Below are 25,465 nucleotides of genomic sequence, written 5' to 3' on the forward strand. Positions count from 1 at the left end.
ATTAGCTATAGAAAAACGCAGAATGACTAACATTACAAAAAGTTTAATTTTTGAACAAACTAATCAATAGTCACAACTCAGCAGCCACCGCATTATCAAGCATTTAAATTACAAACACATAACTTCAAGTAAACATAAACTTCAAAGGTTAATTGTATCAATAAATACACTTAACTTGTATCAAAAATAAAATACCAAGTTAGCAACCATATTGCTTATAATACATAACAAGAAATAGCACCAATAATTAGAAAAAAATTGATAAATAAAATGATACTATTCATCAAAGTTAATATCATCCATGTCATCATCTTCATATAGTGTATGTACACTAGGTAATTTTCTTCCAATTATTGACAGAGGCTCCGGAATTTCTATCACATCTTTATTTTCTTCAACAGGATCCAATCTACATGTGACAATATCATTTTCTTTACCTTTGCTTTTGCCTAACCATATATAATATTTCAAATAAATTCATATCAAATTCACTCAATGTCTCAATATAATAGATAGTAAATTAGTAATAAAACTAAATATTAAAATGTTAAAATCTTACTTGATGAAGTTGAACTTTCAACACGGTTTCTTTTTCTATTCTGTGGCATCAACCGAGATAAAGCATCGTTAGAATTGTCAACTGGGAATGTTTTCTCATAAATTTCAGTAATTGGCACAATTTTGACAGCATCAATTCTAAATAAGTCATCATCATCAAATTAATCAACTTCTTCTAGAAAGATAGGATCTTCTTTTTCAGTTATCCATTCATCATCAGAATCAACTTCATCAACAAAAATTGGATCAAAATTTTGCTTTCTTCTTATACTCCTCCCCCTCAAGCAAGTATTATACATGACATACACCAAAGCATTCTATTTTTTGTGCTCAAGTCTATTTCTTTTCTTAGTATAAATTTAGATGATAATCACAATAGATAAAAAAAAAGTGTATGGATTAAAGTGTAAACGGTACGATCATATAAGACATACAGACAATGAGAATGAAAAATTATAATACCGATTGGAAAGTACTCCAATTTCTTTCACAGCTCGTGAAACTACAAGTCAAACCAAGAACACGGATGGCAAATTTTGTCAATTTTGGAGTTTTACCACCAAAACGAATCCCCCAATCAATTATGAAATAGGGAAAAAATTATTAGTAAACAACTAAAAATAATAGTTAAATATAATTAAAGAGATATATTGAAAAATTAATATAGACCTGGAGCTCGTAATTTTCTAGTGTCAACTGCAACTCGAGAACCAAAATCTCCTCTAGAAAAATCATATTGATCGAGTTGAATATCAAATTTAAGCCAATCATCATAATCAAGCATTCGATCCATGTATTCATGCAAACCTTGTTTTATATGATCGAGATATGAAAAATCATTATCGAAATGCAACTGAGCGTTCAAATAATAGCTTGCAGCATGTAATGATTGATGAAGTTGTGGAGTCCATCTAGCCTCTATTTTATTTAAAACATGTCCATACTTTTGTTTGTTCATGCCACAATTTAAAGTGATTTGTTCCTTGGAAGATTTCATCGAATGATATATAAAATTCAAGGCTAGTCTTTTTTCTAAATAAACTTCCCTTAAAACAAGCACCAATGGAACAACACTTCGTATGCAATAAGCTACTTGAGGCCAAAATTGTGAACCAAATAAAACCGCGGCTTTGGCTTTCATACCTTCAACATGTTTTGCCTAAAAACAAGTATTTCAACCCTCTAAAGCGAACATAGATTGAAGTGCTTGCTTTTGAACATAAATGCTTTGAAGGGTAAGGTAAGTAGTGGTAAATCGTGTAACTGTAGGCCGTAAAAGCTTATGATCCTTTGTAATAGATCTCATCAAACTCAAAATCCAAGTATGTCCATATATGAATTTGACAACTTGTTTGACTTTTGCAAGTGTAGTTTCACGAACTTTCAATTTGCCTATATCTTCTAACATGAGATCAATACAATGTGTAGCACAAGAAGTCCAATACAAGTGCTTTCTCTTTTCATTAATTTTTTCCAGCATTAACAAAATTTGAACCATTATCCATAACAACTTGCACAATATTTTCCTCTCCAATTTCTTCTACTATATTATCAAGATAAGTAAAGAGAAGTTTCCCATTTTTTTTTATAGAATTAGAGGCATCAACTGACTTGAAAAACCATGTACCAGTTGGAGTATTTACTAATAAATTTATAAAACATCTACTTTTTCCATTGATCCAACTATCAGACATTATAGAACAACCATATTACTTCCATGCCTTTTTATGCTCTTCCATCATTTTATTGATACTTTGAATTTCATTTTTAAGTATCCAAGTTCTCAATTCATGCATAGTAGGAGGTACAAAAATAGGCTTTATATTTTCCAATTCCCTCACACATAGGTAAGAAATAAGGATTATTTATAGCATTAAAAGCAAGGCCACTACAGAAAAAAAAAATCACCCTACTAATTTGCAAACTTCCTTCTTTCTTCTGTTTTTGAGCTAGAATTCAAAGTAGTTTGCCTAGCTTGAGTTGTTGTAAAATTATCCACAGGACCCCTTATCCTTGGTTGTGATGGTGCACTACCAACACTTCCATTAGCACTACAATCACTAATAACCATTCCCTCTAGTTGTGAATTAACCCTGTTGTCCGCTTCAACAGTCAAACGAATCTCACTCAAGACAGCATTTCGTTGATTTTTTACAAGTTTTATCTCACTCAAAGCTTTCTTACATTCCTCATATGCTTTTGGTGGGACAAAAGGACAAAGTTTCATACCTTGATGAGTTTTAGCCAAATGGTGTTTAAGCCTATTAATGGTCCCGGTACATCTCTGCTTATAGTAGAGACATCTGAAATGCTTTTCATTAGTGTTTACTTTGGCATGCTTCCAAGCAAAATCTTTTCTACAAGCACCTTTAGAGTTAATGTCTTCATCTAAAGCCATCTTGCCAAAACATAATAGTTGTGCTTTTATAACAACAATGTATCCATTTATGATTTACAATAGTCAAACTTACAATCTAATTAATATCAATACAAGACTTAGATTTACAATTTGATTAATATTAATGTATACACATAAGAAAAAAGAGCAAACTTTGACATCTGGTTCTACTTAAGCCTGTTTAGTGGTGTTTGGTGCACCTTTTATTAATTAAATTTAGTTAATGGTTTATATCAATACTCTTATATTGAGCATTCAAATTTAGCCATCTCCAATATTTTCATTCGCACTTCTTTGTTCACATCCAACCTTGTCTAGAAAATCAGGAATAAAAAAAAAACTTTAATTGATAAGATTTGATTTATCCAAATAAAGCATTACTGCTAGTACATAAAGAGAATCCTACTAGTACATACTTGACACTACACACTAAAGAAACATAACTTTATATGGATGTAACATACTACATAGATGTATCATTATCTTGGCAGATTCATGCAAGTCAAGTTTAGGGGACTATTATGTTCCAGATTAAGACATTGAAAAGCGAACACCACTATGGAAGTAACTACTGGAACAAACATGTCATTTCTAATTACTTATCTAAGAAATTTCAAGAGAATATGAGGGATGACCTTAATTGCAACCAAACTTGAATCTCTAAATACATAAAGCGCCAAAGGGTTGGGAATAGTAAATTTCGCTAGTTACTTTGTAATTTGAGTGTTCATTTTGTCCTCTTTTGTCAAATTACCTGCCATGGACCTCATCGTGGGGTCAGCTGCCTTTGATTTTCTCTGCTGCAATCCTCAATTTTGGTTCCTATTTTCAATCTTATTTTTTTTCGCTGGTTTAATGGTTGTTTCTTGACGCATTTTGCCATTTTTTGTCATTTGCCAATGATATCTTCTTATTCTTCGCCAAGTTCTTTTGCAGCTTGTTGTGATAGTGGAGGTGCAATTATAAGAGATTTACTTTTTCTTACTGTATATTGTCCTATCAAATTTATATTTAATGCTTGCATGTGCTTAGTTCAGCCAAAACGCATGCTCTTTCTATTGTTAGCGATTACCTATCAAATCTGCATTTAATGATTGCATGTCCTTAGCTCAATCATTATTTTACTATATACTACCTTTAGTGACCTTCCCACCATTATATTTTTGCTTTGACTGACCTTCTCACCGTTATATTTTTGCTTTGACTATTCTTGGCAGTGGGGTTACAACTATTATATTCGTTTTGAGTTATTACTTTATGTAGTTAGACGTTTCTCTTTTTCTTAAACCTTCATTTTGTGCCATCCTTTTGTTCTCTCTGTTTCACTTTGTCTGCTTTGCACTCATTTGGGTAAAACATTTCCCTGCTTTCCTTTAAATGCTGTTATTCTATTTTTTTATTTTGTCTTTAATCATATCAAGTTATAATTGTTTTTTATATCTTGGTGTTCATGATTCATCTTCTTTTCTTACTACATTCCTCGGTGTTGCTTAACTCCAGCTTTACAGTGAATGCAACTGTATTTATTGCTCATGTTCCTTATATTGAGCTTTTGCTCTTAATGAATCTACACTTATCTACTTTTTGCTCTTATGATTGAAGTTATGTTTTTCAACTTGATACAAGTTTCAAACTATTTGGATAGATAAAATTTGTTGAAGATCATAACTTACAAGATAGTCAATACTACGTTTTTTGCATATAAGCTGCATGGTATTCAGAGTCGTAGTTTATAGTCCGCACAACTATTTGATCAACTATGAGTAGAATATATTATTAAAGGACAAAGAACTATCTCCTAAATGTGGTATTACCTTTAACGCATATACTTTGCTTGCTAATTACAATCAACAACTATTTATCCATCATCATTTATCTAAACAAAGTTTGATGATCTTCAAAGTATTACTCACAGAAACAGAGAATCTGATGACACACTTCTGATTTTTTGTCATCCTCACATGTAACGACCTTAAAAATCTGATAAATTTACTCTATCATATATATGAATTCAGCTACATCATCACACATTAATTCTTATGTTAATACATATTGTTATTTCAGATGCTTCTAGGAGGTATACATTGCTGCATAGAAAAAGACGTCAATAACACTATAAACTGCTACAATAGATTAAAAGTATGGACTTTTCTCATTGAGAAAAACTACATAACAACCAATTGGTCAACTTTCGCTCAAAGACATTCATTGCATGAAAGGAATATCCTTCTCTTCACATTACTTCAATGAAATGACTATGATATATAGATTTTCAGCCGAGACTTCATTCAAGAAACCTAACACTACTTTGTTTATCAAGGAACTGACTATAATATACAAGAAAATAATAACCTTCTATTTATCATCCCTTCTACTTTGTTTTATATTCCTCATTATTCAGCAACATTATAATAACTATTACTTTTATCCCAAAATGCAATATTTGATTGCATGATAGGAAATTTTAATTAATATTATTTTTTCATCTATTAGTTTCATACACAAATTTAAATAATTTTAACATACTCTTTCTAAAAACTCTTATATAATTAATGTGAATATCACACATGTAATTCAAAATCAATTACTAATAAACAACCATATCGCAAGTGAAAGGGGCTTACATCCCTTAACCATGAGGTCTCAGGTTCGAAACCCATGGGAATGGAAAAAACAACGTTGGGAGAGTTTCTCCCTACAAGAGGCCCAACGCGACTCGAACAGGATTATTCGCAAACCGTAAAACGGATGCGGACACCTGTGGGTTATATAAAAAAAAACCAAAAATACATGAAAAAATTATAATATGGGCACCCGCGATGGCCGTGGGGTCCAATGCCAAGTTATGAATGATATTAGAAGGACATTTATACTTAACATCAGCAAGAAACAAGCAAATAAAACTAATAGAAATGCTAAAGATAACCTTTAGGGTAATGATGCATAGCAACATGATAACTCGTAGGATTATGTTACTATAGTTAAACAAAACAATCCAAATAACCATATAACTTTACAAATTGATAGGACACTTGATCAGAAACTCACTTTCTAAAGGATTTACTATGATTTAGGTGCAACGGCTCAAGGGTTCTATACAAGTTGTAGACCTATCATAGGTTTAGATGGTTGCTTTTTAGAGAGTCCATTTGGAAATCAGCTGTTGACTATAATAGGGAGAGATAGAAATGAGAACATGCTCCTATTTCCAATTACTATGGCTGATGCTGAAACCTATGATAGTTGGAGCTGTTTCTTAAAAGAGATGATATATCACATTACAAAGAGAAATGTAGGTTTTCTTATATATTCATTTTCAATGGGTAAAAGGCTTAATGCATGCCATTGAAGAGTTGTTTCTAGGGACAGAGCATAGATTTTGTCTCAAACATTTATTTGACAACTTTAAGTTATGGTTTAAAGTACAGATCTAAGGAAGAAGTTCTAAGCCATTGTGTAGACACCAAATTTTTGACTTTATTTTTTTATTATTAGTTTTATTGATATTTATTTTAGTTTGGTTTTACTAATCTCATTTTTAGACATTTTAGGAAAAAAGAAAATGAAAAAGCATTCAAAAAATATGATTTAGTCGTTTGTAATTTAAATTCAATGCTTTCTTGAAAGTGAAAAAAAAAAAGAAAAAGTGAAAAATGATGAAAAATGAAAAATGAAAGAAAAGATTGAAAATGGCAATTTTGTTGTTTTAGTTTGTTTATTTTGATGTAAAATTGTTGTTTTTTATTATTTAGTTTTTATTATCATTTTTGTTAAATTAATCTCAAAAAAAAAAAAAGTGAATACGCGACATTGTTTGTGACAGCCCCACTTTCCCCTAAGGCGAACCAAAGGGATTAGCGGACAGCCTGCTCAGTTCTCGCCAGGACTAACGATGCAAACCAGAACTATCTATAGCGATCCGGAACTTACAAACGAGCGTAAACAGGTCAAAATGGTAAAATAACCCAAAATAAAAAAAATAAAATCCGGAGTCGGCCATGAATAGTAACCGACCCGTCAGAACCCAACCGAAATAGCTAACAAACATTCACATCTGAACTTTAGCGTTTACAAATCAAAATGACATACAAAAGTTTTCAAAAGTTAATATATACACATGGTTTGCCAAATCAAAAGAGAAAACGCCCCCAAAAGTACACTTAGGGTTTTAAAACAGTGAGCTATACAAAAGATATGTCCAACTAGCTCAGTTCGGCAACCGATTATCAAATCCAGGCCAAAAGTGTTTATTTTCCTGTAAGGAAAACAAAAGGAACAGAAAAGGGTGAGCTTGCGCTCAATGAGGTACCAAACAGATAGCATTAAAATCATGGCATTTCACGTTTAGCAAATCAAGTACACATGCCAGATATAAAGCAAAGGAACCAATGATTCAAATCAAAAGGATACGGGTGGCTCTAAGGAGCCAAGTTTCCAGCGCAGTACTTGATCTAAACCGGTTGACTCTCCGTCAACGTATAAAGAACCAACGCGTCCGTAGATCCCCCTTTACACCGAATTCCGTCCACCAAACACCCCTTTACCGGGCCCGCTCACCGTAACCGAACAGAAATGGTAATACTCGAGTATATCCGGAATCAAGGGTCTCAATACCCAAAATCCCCGAACAGACTACCGTGGTTCGTTATCTAATCGTCCAGGCCCTTGCCGGCCCGACTCGAATAACTTAGCCACAGGATTGAGCTCATAGGTCATAGAAATCCGAACAGATGCAGACATAGATAACAGATTCAAATTTTGCATAGTAAATTGGCATATGATCAGACTAGAGAACGAGTGTGATAAAGTACACCCTCGTCTCGAACAAATAAACAGATTGCAGAGCAGAATCAAGTTAAACAACAATGAAGGGGAGTGGTACACTCACCGGCTCAACTTCAAAAGTTTTCACTTCAGATTGGCCTTAATCGCCAAGAAACCCTAAAATAATCAAAATAAACCAATTGAAGGTTTTACTTCCAGAATCGAGTAAACAGAATGCACATGTGAGGCTCGACTACAAGTCGTATACCTCGCCAAATAATTACTAATGCAAGGGTGCAAAACATGATTTTCTTGGAAACGAAAAGGTAGCATGAAGACCTAGGCGCAAACAACCCAAAAGCCTTTCATTCTACCAAAAGGCAAACCTAACTTAAAGAAACCAAACGGCCTAGAAAATCGGGCAGCACTTCCCCTAAATCTCTTACTTTTCCAGCCATTAAGGCTTCATTCTATCCTCAAATCAGTCCCAACATCTCACACAAAATTCATCTCATTTCCCAAAAGCCGTTCACTAGGCTCAAAGTGGTACAAGTACAAAAGTTAACTAGGAAACAACCGAAATGAAAGCAAGCCCTAAAAGAGACTCGATAACGAGTCATAAACCAATGCCAACCACAACCCCAATAAGGTTTCATATGCATATATAAGCATCATAGGTAACCAGAAATTAAGAAATGGCTTTAACTTAGGCCTTAACAAAAAAATGTATTTGACCTCATAATGCGGTAATGACACCACTTTCACTACGGTTATCGGATGGGGGTGCAAGACCCACCGTTTCGAAGCTATGAAACAGGGCTACAACAATGTAGAAGGTAACTCAATCCAGTTCCTGGCCCAACTAGGTCAAAAATGCCAAACACTAAACCAGAATCACCAAAACAGGTTTGCAAAACACAGAAAACTGTAATCGGTATATCTCAGTCCATACAAGTCCAAATGCCGAAATTCCAAAGGCATAAGTTAGCTAAGACATCCAGCTACATTTCATCAGAAGACACCAACTTCAAAATCCAAACCAATTCCAGTCAAAAGGGCCAATTACTATCGCAGTTTTCGCATTCTGATCAAAACAGAACAGCTACAGTAAAAACGGCATAACTCACTCTACACTCATCCAAATGACCTGAAATTTTACAGGCACCTCAAACACATCAATACCTACAACTTTTATGTTTTGAGCAAATTCCAATTCGGCCTCTATATATGACCTAAAATTTCGGACAGAATGTTCAACCAAGAACCCTAATTTTCCAGAAATTCTTCCAAATTCAAAATTGATTGCAATTTCCTATCATATGCACCTACTAGAGCCAAAGCCCCTTATTACCAACCATCAAAAACAACCACACCATCAAGATCATATGAAACCAGAAAATTCCTCAAAAAATAAAAAACTCAACCAAATCACTTCAAACCAAGAAATAATCCACAATCTAGCACAATAGCCACCATTAGGCATAAAATAAGCATCATTAGATATAGGAGGGTGTTCATATACCACTTACCAAGTAAACAAGAGAGAGGAAGATGTTGGACACCTTAAGTCTTCAAACAAACTCACCAAATCACTTACTAGCACCAACTAGAGGGAATTTATGGAGTAGAAACTAGTTTAAGTAATTTTCTTGGAAGATTTGAGCTAGTTTGAAGCTTGAAACTTGGAGAAGTTTTCTTCCTTTTCCTTGCAAGAGGTTCGGCCATGAGAGAGAGAAGAAATGGTGATTTTTGTGAAATTTTAAGATATTTAATCACTTGGTAAAAAAAGTCAAAAAGTGAATAGTGTCCAACCAATCAAATGGTGACACTTGTCACTTCATAAATGAATCTCTATCTCTTTGTTTCCCCCTCATACCAATCCAAATAACATCCTCTACTTATCTCTTAACACCCGATAAATTAACTCCAGTATCCAAAACTTAACCTTATTGGCCGAATTTTTCCGAACTTTTCGCACTAGTGGGTCCCACGTCCACTATTTACTCTTAATTTTCTAAAATTTCTCCAATGCTAGGAAAATCATCTTAAAACTATAATTGCTCATAAAATTCACTAAGAAAATATTTCTACGCCAGAAAATGCAGAAAACATGCAATTAAGGGGAAATAAACCCTAGGAAAATAATTAGGGTTTTACGGGTTCTCACATTGTTGCTGCGTTTTTCGCAGCTTTGCAAGGAGGGGCTCAGGAGACCTTAGGCTGCAAATGTAGAAGAGATGTTTTGAGTGTTTAGGGTTGGGAGGTCCCAGATAAATAGATAGAGAGATTGAGAGCCGCAAAGGGAGAGAGGATAGGATCGGAAAGAAAGAAAAACAGAGGAGGAAAAAACAACAGCTGAGAGCAGGGGGGTTTGGTGGTAACAACTGCTGAGAGTTTTGACGGCTAGGGTTAAGGAGGCTGTGAAAGAGTGAGGAACCGAGAGACAGAAGGGAACCATTTTGAGAGATAGAAAACAGGGAGGTTTTGGAGGGTAACGGCGGAAACAAAAGTGGAGGAAGGGCTTCGGCTGTGGAAAGGAAGAGAGAAAAAGCTGAACAAAGGAGAAGGGAATCTGAAACAAGAGAGAGTGACGGTAAAAAATGAAGAAATCGAGAGGGCTAGAGGGAGAGCTTGGGCTGGACAGAGAGATCAGAAGCGAGGGGCAGGAAAGCAGAGCGAGAGAGAGAGGCTGAGAAAGTCATCAGCAAAGGAAAAGAAAGAGCGAGGACTCTCCATGATCTGCCTGGGCGTTGTTTTTTAGAAACCAGCGTCACTTTCTTGAGTTCTCACGGTTGAATCCAGGGCCAGGTTTGGTTGTTGATCTTCATTGAGCCCAGGCAACGAACAGGTAGTCTTCCACTTTTTTTTTCATACCGTATGACATCTAGTCTGTGTAACCAGAAATTCTGGGTTCTTATTCATGTTTGGATGTCGAATTCCTGCGTTTTGATTGCTAGAATAGAGTTTGATGCTTGCTTGGAGCTTGGTTCCCTCTGTTTGACATGAAACCCAGAAATCTGTAAAAGTTCATGAATGCTCTTTTGATTTCCTTTGTACATAATCTGGTTTGGAAATCTTGGAGGGGTGCATAAGGATGGTTTTAGATGATGAGATGTATAAAGTTTGTTTTGGCTTGAAAAGACTGCTGTTTGTTTGAATTTTGTTACCTGCTGCTATCTTGAAAATAAGTTGTAAAATTTCCAGCAGAAATCTAATCTTATGGCCCTTCTCTGCCCAGATTTTCCTTCCCCTTGCATGATATCTTGAGAATGAGTTTGAAACACTGAATGAGAGCTTGGAGATCAGACTTTGTTGCTAGCTATTTGTCATATAATGTTGCAGCAAATCATGGAAACAAAAATATAGCAAACTTCTCTTTTAGTTGTAGGAGCTCATTTTCTTTGTAAGCTTGCATGAAACTTTTCTAGCAATTGTATTATTTAGAGGTGTTCAGCCATGTTTTTGTTTGGGGTTGTTTCAAAGCTGTGATATGAATCTTGTGTGCTGAGATCACGTGAAGTTGCATAGGCTTACGGATGAAAATTTCAACACAAATGGTAGAAGGAAAACCACTTCAGTTTTGCCGAATCATGTTGTATGTTTTTTTTTCTTTTCAGATTTTTGCACTAGATCTTGCTAAGTTTCCTGTTTATTCGAATGGTGATAACTATGAAGTGGGTTAGTCTGAATTTGTGATGTTGGGATTAGGTGTTTGGGTCTAGAAATATTTGAGTTACGATTGAATGCTTGCTGAAAAATAAATGATCAGGTTGTCGAATCGTTTTTGCATGCATTTTCCAGAATCTTGTATGATGTCTTCCCAAGTTTTCTGGTCATTTGAATTGTGGTCACTAGGTAGTTTGTTGCTGGGTTTGGAGTCGTGATGCTGGGCTAAAAATATTTGATCAAGGTTGTGCATTTGAATCAAAAAATCTGGTCCGCATGAATAGAAAGCTGCGGCTGGAAATTGCAGCAAACTTGGAAAACAAAAGGAAGCATGTTTCGTTTTTTTGTTGCAGAAGTCTAAGTTTTTACGTGGCTGCATGTTTTTGCATGAAAGTAATTTCTGAATTTAGCATTTTGCTCCCTCTAGTCTCTAGTAATGTTACAAAGGCCCAATCACATTCCATTCTCTTACAATTGAGTCATGGAGTAAGTGCAATTTGAATCATTTCTTGGTTCTTTCTTTACTTTTGGCCCCCTTGTGGCCCCCTTGAAGTTCCTAAAATGTTTAAATTGGGCTTGAGTGCTTTGTTAATATTTGCAATTTGGTCCTTGGAAACTTTAATTTTTCAATTTCATTGCTTGTTTGCTTCAATTAACCTCCATGCTTTGTTTAATTTGCACTTAAATCATGATTTTAAGGTCTTTATGACCAAGTGAGTTGTGTTTGCATATTTTGGTTTTTATGACCAAGTGAGTTTGTGTTTGCATATTTTTAATTTTTAATTATTTCTCAAATAAATTGGTCCCTTGATCTTTTCTTTTATTTTGGAGGATTAATAAGTGATTCCTTTCATTTGGACACCATTCCAAGGGAGGTAAAACTTCTTTTATCTTTTTCGTCTCTTTCCCTATGTGATCTAACGTGCTAAGTGAAAATTGCATGTTTACTTGTTTCCCTTGCCTTTCCTTAATTCCTTTCATTTATTTCATTTTTACTTTTACTTTTTATTTAAGTTATTCTTTATGGGGTATGTGTACACCTCTTGGCTTGTAATAGATAGGGCTTGGAGGAGCATTTGATGAAGACCTATTGAAGACGTGTGCCTAGCTAGCAAATGTAATAGGTCCTTTAGCTTGATTGCTTTGCTTTTGTTGTTATGTGTTACTTGTTTTATTAGGCCCTTGCATCTAGTCGAGCATGCTAAGTGTTATGTGCTATATGTTTATGAGTGTTTGGCATGTCTACTCGCTTTCCATAGCCATGAATGAATGTGATGGATGAATGTACATTTCCACTAGTCCAACGCTAGTAGGAATTCATAGAATGGGCTAGTCCAATGCTAGACCCAATAGGTCATCTCCTATCGTGAGTCCATGCTTGTATGTTTCATTCCATTTCATGCATTTTTCTTAGTTTTTATCATTTGGCATGCTCCTCGAACTCCTTTTCCCCTCATTTTAGGATTTTTGCACCTCATGTTAGTTATAGGGTACATTTGCTTGAGAGTCCCCTTTCGATAAGGGAAACGAGCGAGTTTGGCTACAAAATAGCCTTAGCACGCTAGTTCTCCTTTCTAATCAAAGGGAAAATTGAAGTCACAAAGTTAGGACTCCCCGTTCCCGTCTTGATGCATTCCTATAGGATTCATGCATTTTACTCATTCGCTATCACATACACTTCTACTTTATATTCTAACCCTTTTTCCACATTCTCACTTCACACTACTTTTGCACGTTTTCACTCAAATACTCACACTTTTATAACATCACTCGCACACATGCACTTTATGTTATCTCACATACATTTTCACGTTGTTACTTTACTCACCTTACCTTGTAAATACATTTGCACACCTCCACTTACATCTTATTATTTTTATTACTTTTCTCACTTCACACAAACTCACGTTTTCACATGGCATGCATTCCACTCATTTTACGTCATTTAGGATTATGTGTGACCTCTCCAAAGGATCATTATTGGGCTTCACAATTAATGTGATTGGCACCACTCAACCTTTGAAGAGAAATTTCCCCCATGTCCCCTAGGTCTAGGTTTTTGCATTCATGTAGTACATCCAAATGTAATAAATTCTTTGGTTAAAACAAGAAAATCTTTGATTAAATCACGCAACTAGCCTTGGTTAGGTCGAAGGGGTGCCTTGGATTTTTATCCTTACCTTCCCCTTCGTCAAATGTGATTCCCGAACCTTTTTTCGTTGGTTTACGTGGACTAGGAGTCGTTTAAAAGGGGTTTCTTACTACTTTTTCCTATTTTTTCTTTAAAAATTCATTTTTAGGTGACTTGGTACACCTTAACTCATTACCAAGTGGCGACTCCGATTTTTTATTTCAAAAACCCTTTTTAAACTATAGTTTTGGGTCAAATCGTCGCATTCTCAAACCCCCATTTAGACCAATTTTTCTTTTAAATCACAATTCATTTTCCAATCACAAATTGAATCAAAAAATACATTTTTAAACCATTTATTTATTTATTAAAAAATGGGGCGGGACACATTGCACAGGATTTCAATAGGGTGATAACAAATTTGGAGATAGCTGATCTTGATGATGGTGACAAGCTAACTGCATCTACTTGGCTTAGGAGAATACCATATAAATTTTGATCTAGAACCCATTATGAGCATATCAGCAAGGAGTGACATTACAATCAACAACTTGAATTTATATTCTAAAAGCATGAGATGAACTAATAAATAACTTATTAGAGTTCTTTATGAGTAAAATGATACAAAGAGTCACACTGAAAATATAGGAAATGTAAAAATATAGAGGATGTCTGTGTTCTAACATTGATGAAAAATTGAGAGGAATAAGATTTTAAGTAGACATTGTATTCTAGCCTTTGATAGAGTACATTCTTATGAAGTTGATAATTTTAACGTAACTAATGTTGTTAATCTGTCTTTGTTTAGCAAGACCTGCACATGTAGGGAATTCCAGTTGACTAGAGTGCCATATGTTCATGCTACTGCTGCCATCCAAGCAGCAAGATTGAAGGTGGAAGGATACATTGACAGCTGCAACACCAAAGAGGCTTACTTGAGAAACTGCAAATTCAATGGGGGCACATTTCCTTCCAAAGAGTTATCGTTTGATAGTGAAATGCTAATCTAGCCGACTTTTCAATTATGTGTATAGGCACCACAATGTAACAGTTAAGTAGGAACAATTTCTATAGCAAATGTAGCAGGGCCTCAAGCAGCAATTTTATCTTCTCAACTTGGTAGTGATACTAGAACAAGTAGCAACAATTATTGAACTAGTACTAGCAAAGTTGAGAAGAGAAAGAGATCGAACAAAAATTAATGTTTTATGTATTTTTTATTGTGGACAGATTTTAGTCCTTATATGTTATAGACTAGTTATGAAGATCAATATTGATTATTTTTCTATGCTGAATTAGTTAATTTGATCAATTTTTTCCCATCAATTTAATCATGTTACACTTGTTTTCAACATTGGGAAAATAAGTGTTCTCTAATTTTTGCCTTCTAAGAAAAGAATAGGTCTAATTTTTTGATGTTGCTCTTGTAATGATGATATTGATGTGATTGTTGGGTGTTTACCTTTTTGGTGTTCATTTTGTAATGCAGTATTTGAATGACTGCATTTTGTAAAGGTAGTATTTGCATGATCGGGTGTTTTGAGTTTAAGCTTGTCTTGATTTTTCTTTAGCTAAATTTCAATCAATAATAGACTTCTACTCCAAATTTGATTGAAGATCGTTAGGTAGAACACAATGTATTCTCTAAAATGAACAATGTAAACTCTAGAATGAACAATTCATAACAAAAGAAAGTTATCAAATCATTGATAATCAGTTGCCACATTGCATTACAATACTGTAGAGCTAATATTATCTAAGCCAAGCAAGAACTAATGACGAGTATCAAACACACAAACACACTAACAAGGTCATCTTTAACATCCCAACTATACCTCTGATTTTGTTCATTTTCTAACAAATTCCCCGCTAAACCTTGTCATGGTTCATCACCAAATTACCTTCACGTTTTTCATCCTTAAACCAAAATCAATCATGCCTTCCCATTTCATCAAACAACTTTGACAAGTGGATTCATTGTCGACTCCATCTCTTCTTATTGGATTATATAATGACCAAACTAATAAAATTACTTTACAAACATAATACAACATCTCTTTTGTAGGTTTTATTAGACTCTACAATCTTGATTTTTGCTTTGTTCTCGTAGGAGCATATTTTCCATTCATATCTCGAATCCCTCGATTCTCCACCAGTAATGTTAGAGCCTGACATTCCTTCTTGGAAGAAAGGATCTTGCAACTTTCAATCTGTCAATTTTACTCTCTCTCTCTCTCTCTCTCTCTCTATATATATATATATATATCTTCTGAGAGATTAAAGATATTTGCCCTAAAGCCACATATGTATTTGACTATCAAAGGTGAGTTTTGGTATGATAATATGACTTGTAGATCTAACCAATGATGTTTTTGATGACTTGCATGAATTTGCCTCGCGTGTGTATCAACAGTCGTTAACAGAGGTTAACTCCATTCATTTTCCATATCAATTCAAACCACAAAGGGTTTATGTGGATATTTTGAAACTATACGCTGGTTTATTGACTTGGGCAAAACTATAAGACGGTTTTCTATATTTTACTCTATAATTTATCTTAATACAATTTCCACTAGCAAATTTCTTAGAATATTGTTTAAAAAAAAAAGTCACAAAAATGGGAGGATTGGGGGGCATTTTCTTCTTTTAGGGAGATACGGATACCAAAAATTTTTTTTTTTTTTTTTTTTTATAGTTACAAAGTTGTCACGCATGGAATATACAATAGCCAAAATTGTACCTCCAATCTCTAAGGGATTGGAATTGAAAAGGCCGCACAATTATATTTTTTAAATGAATAGAGCCCTATTTTAACATCGTCCGACATAATAAAATGACAACCTTAATTATTGTGCACCTAACATGTGGACAGGCTTAGTGAAGGTCTTGAAACTTTCTTTAACAAAGAGGAAAAAAATCTAAGAATCCTCCACTTGTAGCACATTACCTCAGCAATAGAGGAAAAGAAAAAGAATCCATTGTTGTTATCAGATAAAGAGAAAAACCCAAGACCCAAAAAAATGGTTCCATAGCCTCACTTATTATCCCCAAAAAAGAGAAAATAAAAAGCCAAAAGGAAACCATCAACCACGAAAACAAGTAACTTTTGTAGTATGTTTCTAGGACTAATAACTCTTTTTAATGGAAAAGAAAAAAGTAAATAGAAGTTTGCACTTTCAAGATTTTGGATTAATTTATTAGAATAGTGTTAGTAATTTATGGATTACATTTAGAAACAGTATTATTATCATTTCTTTGAATTCAACTATTGGTGACTTATTTGGTTAGCTTTTCTACATTTTTTTCTCGATTGAAACTTGAGTTATATTAAAGCCATTTTATCTCAGAATTAATTCCAAAACTTTAAGAGCACATTTTTCTTACTTTGCACCCTTGATTATAAGATTGGATCTATTTGTCCCATTTAGTATTTGATATTTTCCAAATGGGTACAACTATCATAACAAGTATATTTTCTCATCAATTGTTCAAAGAGAAACACAAGTAAGTATAGAATACAAAATTACATCTACATAACTCAATAATGCTCTTGGATGTGAAGAATCTATATATATGCAACAATTATGAATACAATTAGGTAGAAAATTAGAAGAAAAAAAAAGAATAAATAGGAAAAATTTGATTTTCTAGGTCACACTCTAGCTGAAAAAAAGATGAACATGCAGCTTAATGGTCTCGATCATTAATTGTAGTTAAATAGGCCCAAATAATTATAATATGATTTCACAAGAGTGCTTAAATTTCCTTAAGATCTCAAAAAAAATGTTTTTTATGGGTCACCACACATGTCTGTTCATTACAAAAAAAATTTTTGTGTGGCTTTTTCAATTCCAATCCTTAAGGGACTGAAAGTGCAATGTTCATGTGTGGTAGCCATGTAGCTTTAGAAAAAATAAAAACAATTTTTTTGGGGAGATGTGGCGAATCTAAAAGAAGAAAAAGCCCCTATATTTTCCTCATGGTGCGACTTTTTTTTTTTTTTTTTTACAATATTCTAAGAAAATTTCCAATTTTCACTTTGTTTTATCATCTAAATCTTACTTTCTTTTTTAATTATTACTAGAAACTTTTAGATATTAATTATTTTGTGAATATTTGCTATTATTTAAAATTATATATATATATTGGAGTTATAATTTCTTCTGCTAAAAAATCAAAATAAAAAATGTTTGATTCATTTTGAAATACTATTATCATGTAGACTTTACAAGAGTACAAAGATAAATATATAAAAAAAACTAAAAGGAGGGTAATTGCTAAAATATGTATACAAATCAAACTTTATTAATTAAGCAAAATAGTAATAAAAATGTGATATTTTCAGCGTTTTCTTTCTTCTCATTCCATATTTAATCTAAGATAAGATGGATCAATTATGCTTTCCTCTACTTTCCCTTTCCGTTGGATTCATTTCATTTCATTTCCTTCCCTTCTCTTTACACCGATCCAAAGGGTGCCAAAGAGTTTTGACTATAAGCGCTTATGGGACCCGCCTCCAAATCTCTCTGACCGTTAGTTGCATTGCCAAATTGCCACCAGCAAAGCTTCTCCTCTTCTCAATTGCGGACTCTCTGAGAAGTGTATTTTGCAGACTCCCATACCAAAAACATCCAACTGTTCAGCAGGCGAAAAGGTGCGCGAACAAATTATTTCAACTTAAGTTTAAACCCCAAGTTTTATTTTTTTCTTTCATTCTTTTTCTTGTATGACCTCTATTGCCAAATATTTTACCTATGTATCACTTGAATATTCTTGAAAATTACGCATTGGCTGGCAGCTCTCTAATATAAAGTCAAAATCGCTGCCATCCCACATATGATTCAAATTGAGAAGATTTTGCCTTTTGCTTTCTTCGATTAATCTAAATTAGAGAAACCCCAATTGATTGCTTGGCATGTCCATTGAAATTTCTCTGGAATTTTACTTGTGATTTTTTTTTTTGGTAAATTGGGTTTTATTTTGGGCTAAATTTACTGTATTTTGTCCTTAAAAACTGGAATGAGAATTTGCTGTTGGTAAGGGACTTTTGACTTTGTTGAGCTGTTTATATGTTTTACTCATTTTTTTCTTATTATGGTTTTTTGGATATTAAATATTATTGTCAAATTGGGTCCACTTCAATTGTTAAAAAACAGCTGAAATTCATGCTTAAACAAGAAGGATTGGTTCCCTTTTTGTTTGCAACTTTGAAATGGGTAAATTCATGCTCAGTTTCGTTCCCATTTTTTGATTTTTAGCATGATTTGTCCCTTGTATATATGAATAATGTTATCTTGTAGTTAGTCATATGCAACTTTGAAATGGTTAAATTTAGGATACTAAATAGGACAATAGTTAAATATAGGACTAAACTTAGAGGGGTTAGGAATGTAAGGATCCAAATGTATGAAATTTAGATAGAAGCACTGAAAGTGAAACTGTTTCAACAATTGGGAAGACAAAAGGCAATTCATCCATCTTCCATATGTTCTTTGTTATTTGTTTTTATGTTAAGTTCTTGTCAATGCTCTGGAAATTAAGAAGGTGTAACTTTATTTTTACCTACCAAAAAAAAGGTAAATTTATTTTTTGTACTGCCTTAAAATCAGATAAATGAACAGGAATCATAGGTCTGTCAGGTCCATGTCCTTCACAGTATAGCATGAAGGTGCCAATCCAACGATCTTTATGAACTCATTTCAGCTTTGTCATATATTTTGTAAGCCAAATGTTCTTAATGTAGATGTTCAACTTGCCTTGACAGCATCATGAATGTGTGGCAGATCAGATGCAAGGGAAGTATAAATTGATGAGATACTTATAATGAGGTGGGGCTATGTCTAATGGACTTTTATCTGGATATCATCTTAGATGAAAATTTACTGCAGTCTTGGTTTCTGACATAGCAAATTGGAAATTTAAGGGTTTTTTTGTGATGGTGCAGGGGCAACAGTTTGGAGGGTATAAAGTTACTTACCCAGCCAATAAGTGGATTATAATCTAGTTTATTGTCAAATGCCATGGTTTAAGCTAGTCACCAAGTAACTTCATCAATTTGATCCTTCTGTGAACATGATAAAGTTTAAGGAGTCTTTCTTTGCCAGGGTCCAGAGTACCTCAAACAATAAAGTTTCTTTTTCCTGATAGATCTGACTGTCCTTTACGAGGTCCAATGATGTCTGTGGACTGCTGCATAGATGATATGATGTTGCAAATATCATAGGCACATCCGATTTGACTGTGTACGGTCAAAGAAGTCTTAAACATTGAGCTACAGCCTACAATATGTAGGTTATTATAAGAAGGGCTTCTTAGGAAGGATGGTGTAGGGTCCAACAAAATTCAATATTAAGTAAAAAGAAGTAAAGAAAGGCTGCACTAACTTACAGAACCTTAATGATTTGATCTCCCTTTTTTCGTCAAAATTGGAAGCTGCATTTGTAACCAGGAAGTATAATTTTGTTGTTTTGTTGATTGGCGGACACACTCACTTACATCAATCTTGAGTCGGTGAATTTGCAGTGGACTTATATCTCAGTAAATTTGCTGTAAATTGCGTTATCTGCATTGAGAATGTAGTTAATTCTTCCCTTTTTTTTGTTCATTAGATGACCTCATGTCTCTAACAAAATGTGACATGTCATATATTAAATTCGCCTCCACGTCAGAGTTTCAATTGGGTCACTATTCACCTTCTGATGTCCATGTTATAAACTTGTTCTTAAAACCCTACTTTAGTGAATTTTTAATTCTTAAAATTAAATAGATCCTCCAGACAAGTAGATTTATGCTTCAATCTGATAGGCAAATGGTGGTCTTGTTTGACTTATCCTTTTAAGTACCGAAACAATAGTTCTTACGGTCATTTTATACTAAATTAGAGCATCCAAGTTTGATATGGCCTGTTATATGGAATTCAAAAGTTTATAAAAGTAAACAATTTTACGGAAGTTGCTATTTAGTGATATGCGTTTCATTATGCTTTTTCTCTACAATGCAGGGATGCTACGTAAATCACCAACTCCTCCATTGTTGACCTCAGATTCCACCGCATGCGGCATTTTCTTTTCCTCTGTAAGTGTTCATTGACATTGCATGGGACTAGTATTTTCTGTAAAACACTTCATTGTTTCATGAAATATTTTGGCATGGATCATCTGATGTCATTGTCCTTTTCTTGAGATGTGACCCTTCAATACATATTAGTCATAAAAAAGCATCAAAGTTATGCTCAGCAGTAAAATTAGCATCGCAGAGAAACTAGACTTAATCTTGGGCATGGCAGGTTCTGTTAAATTTAGCTTCAACTTTAGTTTGATTAATTAAACTAAGTTTCCCTGCCAAATCACGTGCTTTTAGTGAAAGAATTTGCATATTGAATTATTGTTGGAAATGTGAGAGTAATGTGAAAATTGAGAAGTGAACATATCATTTGATTAAAAAAATTGCTTGTAGAAGCTAATTAATATGACATGTCCTAAAATCTAGCAAGTTCCAGTTGTTAATCGTTTAATGCTTGAAAAAAGATGTGGAAAGTAGTTTAAGGACATATGTCATAACCCTGAAAGGATATCTTCTGATTTGACTTGTTAATACTCAAACAATATAATTATTATCCTGAAAAGGATATCTTCTCAATTCAATTTTATGTTGTTAATTCACATATCATTGCTCAAAGTGGAAGTAGATTGGAATAGAGGAAGTTCTGCTATTAATTTAGTAATATGCATCATTGTTTGTTGATCTTCTATACTTCTTGCTTCTTTGTGTTTGGACCTATGCATCACCTCCTTGCTAACTTGATTCTTGTAATTAAGTCCATTTAACAGCTGAGACGCAATCAAAACTATGAATTTATCTGGACTTGGCACACTAAGAGAACAAGTGCTAACAGATAATAATCCCTTGTGAACTAGATATTTCATGTTGGTTAACAGATTGGTGAGCGATTAAAGAAATCCATTTATCATTTTGTGTCTATATACTTGTTTTGGAGACTTAAAATCGCCTAAACTTTTCTTAAAATTATTTGCAGTATTTCTATTATCCACTAGCTTTCCAATAAGAAAATTCAACAGTAATTGGGCGTAAATACTGTTGAATTGATTTCTTTTAGATTTAGTCATCATATTGAACTTACCTGTAGTCTTCCCTGAGTAAAATTACTAGGACCACTTACTCTTCCTATGCAGTTTGTTTTGTTTTGCCTTTCCCCAATTCTGATATTAGTGTATATCTTGTCTAGCTTTGTGTGTCTGTTGCAATATTTAGCCTCTTATATTTCTGACATCTATCTGAGATTGCTTGTGTCTTGAAATTAAATACAATGACAGAAAACATAGAGGATGGAAACTTGCATGAAGTTGGAATTGGGCATTGCTTGTCAGAAACACTTTTACATGCTGAAAAATAGGAAAAGAAAAAGGGAATAGCCGATCCTGTTATTTCTAGGTATATGGTTGGGTTTTGAAGTGCGCTGTACTTTCCAAGTTTTAATTGCTTTTGTTTAATAGTTTACAGCATCTGTGTCTTGGTTGGGGCTGTAAATGCATTCCAAATGAATGAACTGACTCCATTGTTATGGAGAAGTCCTTGTGTTTGCTTAAATCCCGCAAAATGCTGTAACTGAACTACAAAATAAGGCAGAAGAATCTTGAGATGGAAGTTCTTGAGTCCTGTGCTCCATGCAAACTTACTAAATGGTTTCTAGGACAGGGATAAAGAGTACATAGTAAAGCAGTCATAATGGATGCGTTGGAAACGTTCCGACACTCGATTTATCAATGGCTGCTAATCAAGAAATTCAAGGTTCTGATTCTACTCATTGCCATTTGGTTTTGATTTCGATGCTCAGATTCTTTCGTAGGTTTGGTTTTCATTCATGAATGCACCATTGGTTTCAGATTTTTAGATCTTATATCATGAACGCATTAATCTGTGTCCCATTTGCAACAAGAAAAGAAGCAAAAGATATGGAAGATAAGGAAACAGAAAAGGAGGCTGGTGGGAATGTCATAGTTTACTGCACTTGATTAGATTTCTATAGCTGCCCTGCCAGAGTGATTGCATTCGATGACTGATTGAATTGATTGGATTTGCAATCCATTCCACAAATTAAACTGGATTTGATCCAGTATGCTTGGTTGAGAAAGAGTGAATACTTCCTGTTATATTGAAAGATGCTCTCTGGCTAGTAGCTTTTGATTGTTTTGTATTTGACACTGGAATAAAGTACAACGTATTCTTAAATGACCAAGATTAATACCCAAGTAAATCCAGAGAAAGAAGTTGCAGATGATTTAAATGTCCATTGCAGTTTTAGCTGTCCAAGACTAAATTCTTTTTCTAGGTTGACGTGGATGATATCAATGCATATCCAAGCAGACTTGAAACGACATTTTTTTCAAAGTTTGACTAGAGGCAAATGGCGAAAAAAGAATAAAAGGACTAGACGCAAACATGTGGTACCAAGAGTTGAGAATGAGATCAACACACAGCACTCAATGCCATTTCCAACCCAAAAAAAAAAAAGAAGAAAAAAAGAAAATTCAGAGGCCTATAAATATTTAAAGTTCAGAAGATTTGATATTTCACAAATCGTGCATCCTGCTCCGAAGGACTGAAATTTTTTACAAGTCTCTGGATGATCATATGTATTTGAGAAATCTCTTTGAAGTTGTGTAAATTAAACTATGGTATATATTGGATTGTGGGTATTGATTACTTCAATTCCAGAAATGTAGCCTTTCCTTTAGTGAAGCAACAGACATCCTTTGCTTACCTTCAAAAGCATTTTGAACATCAAGATGTGCACGTTTTTCTTTAATTCTACCTCTTGTTTTGCTCTTCTGTGATTCATATTGGAAGATTAGTTGTTCCTTTGTCTAATACTGTTCTTTTGTGACATTATTTCTAGTGTTGGATTGTTTGTTATAACTGACTTTGTGACCTTTTGTTTGTAGCTAGATTCTACCTCAGTAGTAGCAAACAATCCTTACATTGCTGTAAACTTCCCAAACAATGTACTGCCAAATGTCATAAGAAGGCCGTGGAAGTTTGTACCTCCATCAAGGAAATGGGAACTGCATTCAACTGCACAAACCAAGAGTACAGTCTTAAGTGATGAAGAAAAGAAATCATGGGATGCTTGCAGACAAGCTCTCTCTACATTTGAATTTACTGTTGAGGAAGAGGACAAAATATTGGGGAAAGCGTTTGGCCATATCCACTCCCCTTATTGGAGTGAAGAACGGAAAATGGAAGTGCCAAGATTTGATGTTGTAAGTGAAATTTTAAGCTATCTAAGGAGCTTAAACCTCGCTGATGATGATCTTTCCAAACTTCTGAAGAAGTTTCCTGAAGTTCTTGGATGCAGCCTTGAAGATGAATTGAAGAACAATGTAAAGGTTTTGGAGAACGAGTGGGGCATTGAAGGAAAAACTCTAAAGAACCTCCTCATGCGCAATCCAAGGGTACTAGGCTATAATGTCGATTGTAAGGGAGATTGCATGGCCAAATGCACTCGCTGCTGGGTACGGTTCTAACTGAATTTCTTGTTTCAATTAGGCTTACACCTCATGCATACATAAATCTGCTTTACCTGTAAAATTTATAAGCGTCATACTTCAGAGAGGTTTCTATGTTGATCTATATAGTCTGGAGATGCTCCCAGCCTATGGAAACATATTTTGTTTTTACAGTAAACGAACTCTTTGTAATGGGAGCTTCTTTGATCCTCTTCCTCTTTGAGAATGAAGGAAGAGTTATTTATTTCTCAGAAAAAGAGAATCAATGCTGGAAGAAAGATGTTCTGCACTTGCATAATTGCCTTCCTAAATTATATTGGAAACAAACTCAATTGGAAGTTATGTACTTGGACAACAGCTTTTTATTTGCATACTTCGTAATACTAGCAGCATTCTGGTACCTATTTCTGATAATTGATTCATGCTGAAATTGTTTAGTGCGAATTGGTGTTGTAATCATGAAAATCTAGGCAGAGCTATGCTAAAGCAAGGATTTAGTTTTCTATGTGAATCTTTTAAAGATTTGCAAAGAAATGATAGATGATGGCTGATTTGTTCACGTTTTCGTAGAAACTAGAAATGAATATACTGATAACGGGATAATTCGCCATTTCTTTGGATTGTTTTTCAAGAACTCGGTTTTTGAAAAAAGTTTAACACATTCTCTAATTGCCCTTTTATTTTGCATACATTATTTCCAATGAAATTGCCAGAGTAAATTAAAAAAAAAAAAAAAACCCCCCAAAATCAACCGTCCGAAGGGCATATCCGGTTTTAAGTGTGGGCGTTACGAATACAGAGCCACAAATTCGTTAATAGTATGTTATGAAATCAATACTAGGCTGATTATTTTGAGTTTATCTACGAAAAGCGATGGACACAAATATGGGAATGTTTAAAATCGAGAAGATAGACCTTAATTTAGTTTGTATATGTTATCGTACAAGTTATGTGTCATTTAGTATAGAATTTTTCTATTTTACACACACACACATCTTTTATTTCTCTCCACATCCTTCTCATCTCCAATGGCCAACTCTGAATTTAAAATTTTAGCCTAACAACAGAAAGAACTCTAAAAATCCTCTCGCCTGATCACTAAACCAACTGCAGTGGCTATAAGATTATTATTCAAGTAATATTTGATAATGCCCGTTGAAACTTGTATAAATAAATGGAAAATGGCACTGAAAATAACCGGAAATAGATCACTTCGTAAATTACAAAACTAGAGTATAATCAATAATGCCATGAGCACGGATATAATAATTTAACAAAAGCCTGTAACCGTCTAACCAACTTCAATCTATAATTCAAATCTAAACTATGCTGTTTTTCAGAAGTAGTTATATTACTGTCTTGGTTGTTCATCTACCTCATTGCTCAAAAGTTTAGAAAACATTATCTTTGAGTGGCTTAATC

General features: G+C 34.1%; 1 protein-coding gene across 11 annotated transcripts; it reads left to right on the forward strand.

Annotated features, from left to right (window-relative positions):
- The first annotated feature begins 17,922 nt into the window (after positions 1 to 17,922).
- LOC113715125 (uncharacterized) lies at positions 17,923 to 24,332 on the forward strand. 11 transcript variants are annotated; one of them, XM_027239314.2, is made up of 5 exons: positions 17,923 to 18,171; positions 19,282 to 19,345; positions 20,518 to 20,591; positions 22,228 to 22,325; positions 23,480 to 24,332. In XM_027239314.2, exons 4-5 carry the CDS (start codon positions 22,263 to 22,265, stop codon positions 24,059 to 24,061), a joined length of 645 nt encoding a protein of 214 aa, XP_027095115.1. In that variant the 5' UTR covers positions 17,923 to 18,171; positions 19,282 to 19,345; positions 20,518 to 20,591; positions 22,228 to 22,262; the 3' UTR covers positions 24,062 to 24,332. The 11 variants fall into 11 exon arrangements, with proteins under 11 accessions (XP_027095115.1, XP_027095112.1, XP_071925502.1 ...); XM_027239311.2 differs by having other exon boundaries at positions 22,233 to 22,325; XM_072069401.1 differs by lacking the exon at positions 22,228 to 22,325 and having other exon boundaries at positions 23,484 to 24,332.
- Positions 24,333 to 25,465: the final 1,133 nt, after the last annotated feature.

The sequence above is a fragment of the Coffea arabica genome, chromosome 10c (genome assembly GCF_036785885.1).
Source record: "Coffea arabica cultivar ET-39 chromosome 10c, Coffea Arabica ET-39 HiFi, whole genome shotgun sequence".
Classification (NCBI taxonomy): domain Eukaryota; kingdom Viridiplantae; phylum Streptophyta; class Magnoliopsida; order Gentianales; family Rubiaceae; genus Coffea; species Coffea arabica.

What these genes read in the sequence shown, in the direction of transcription:
- LOC113715125 (XM_027239305.2), top strand. Translation starts at nt 20,520, where the DNA reads ATGCTACGTAAATCACCAACTCCTCCATTGTTGACCTCAGATTCCACC. An exon ending in GCGGCATTTTCTTTTCCTCT is followed by an intron (nt 20,592 to 23,479) that starts GTAAGTGTTCAT and finishes TTTTGTTTGTAG; the next exon opens with CTAGATTCTACCTCAGTAGT.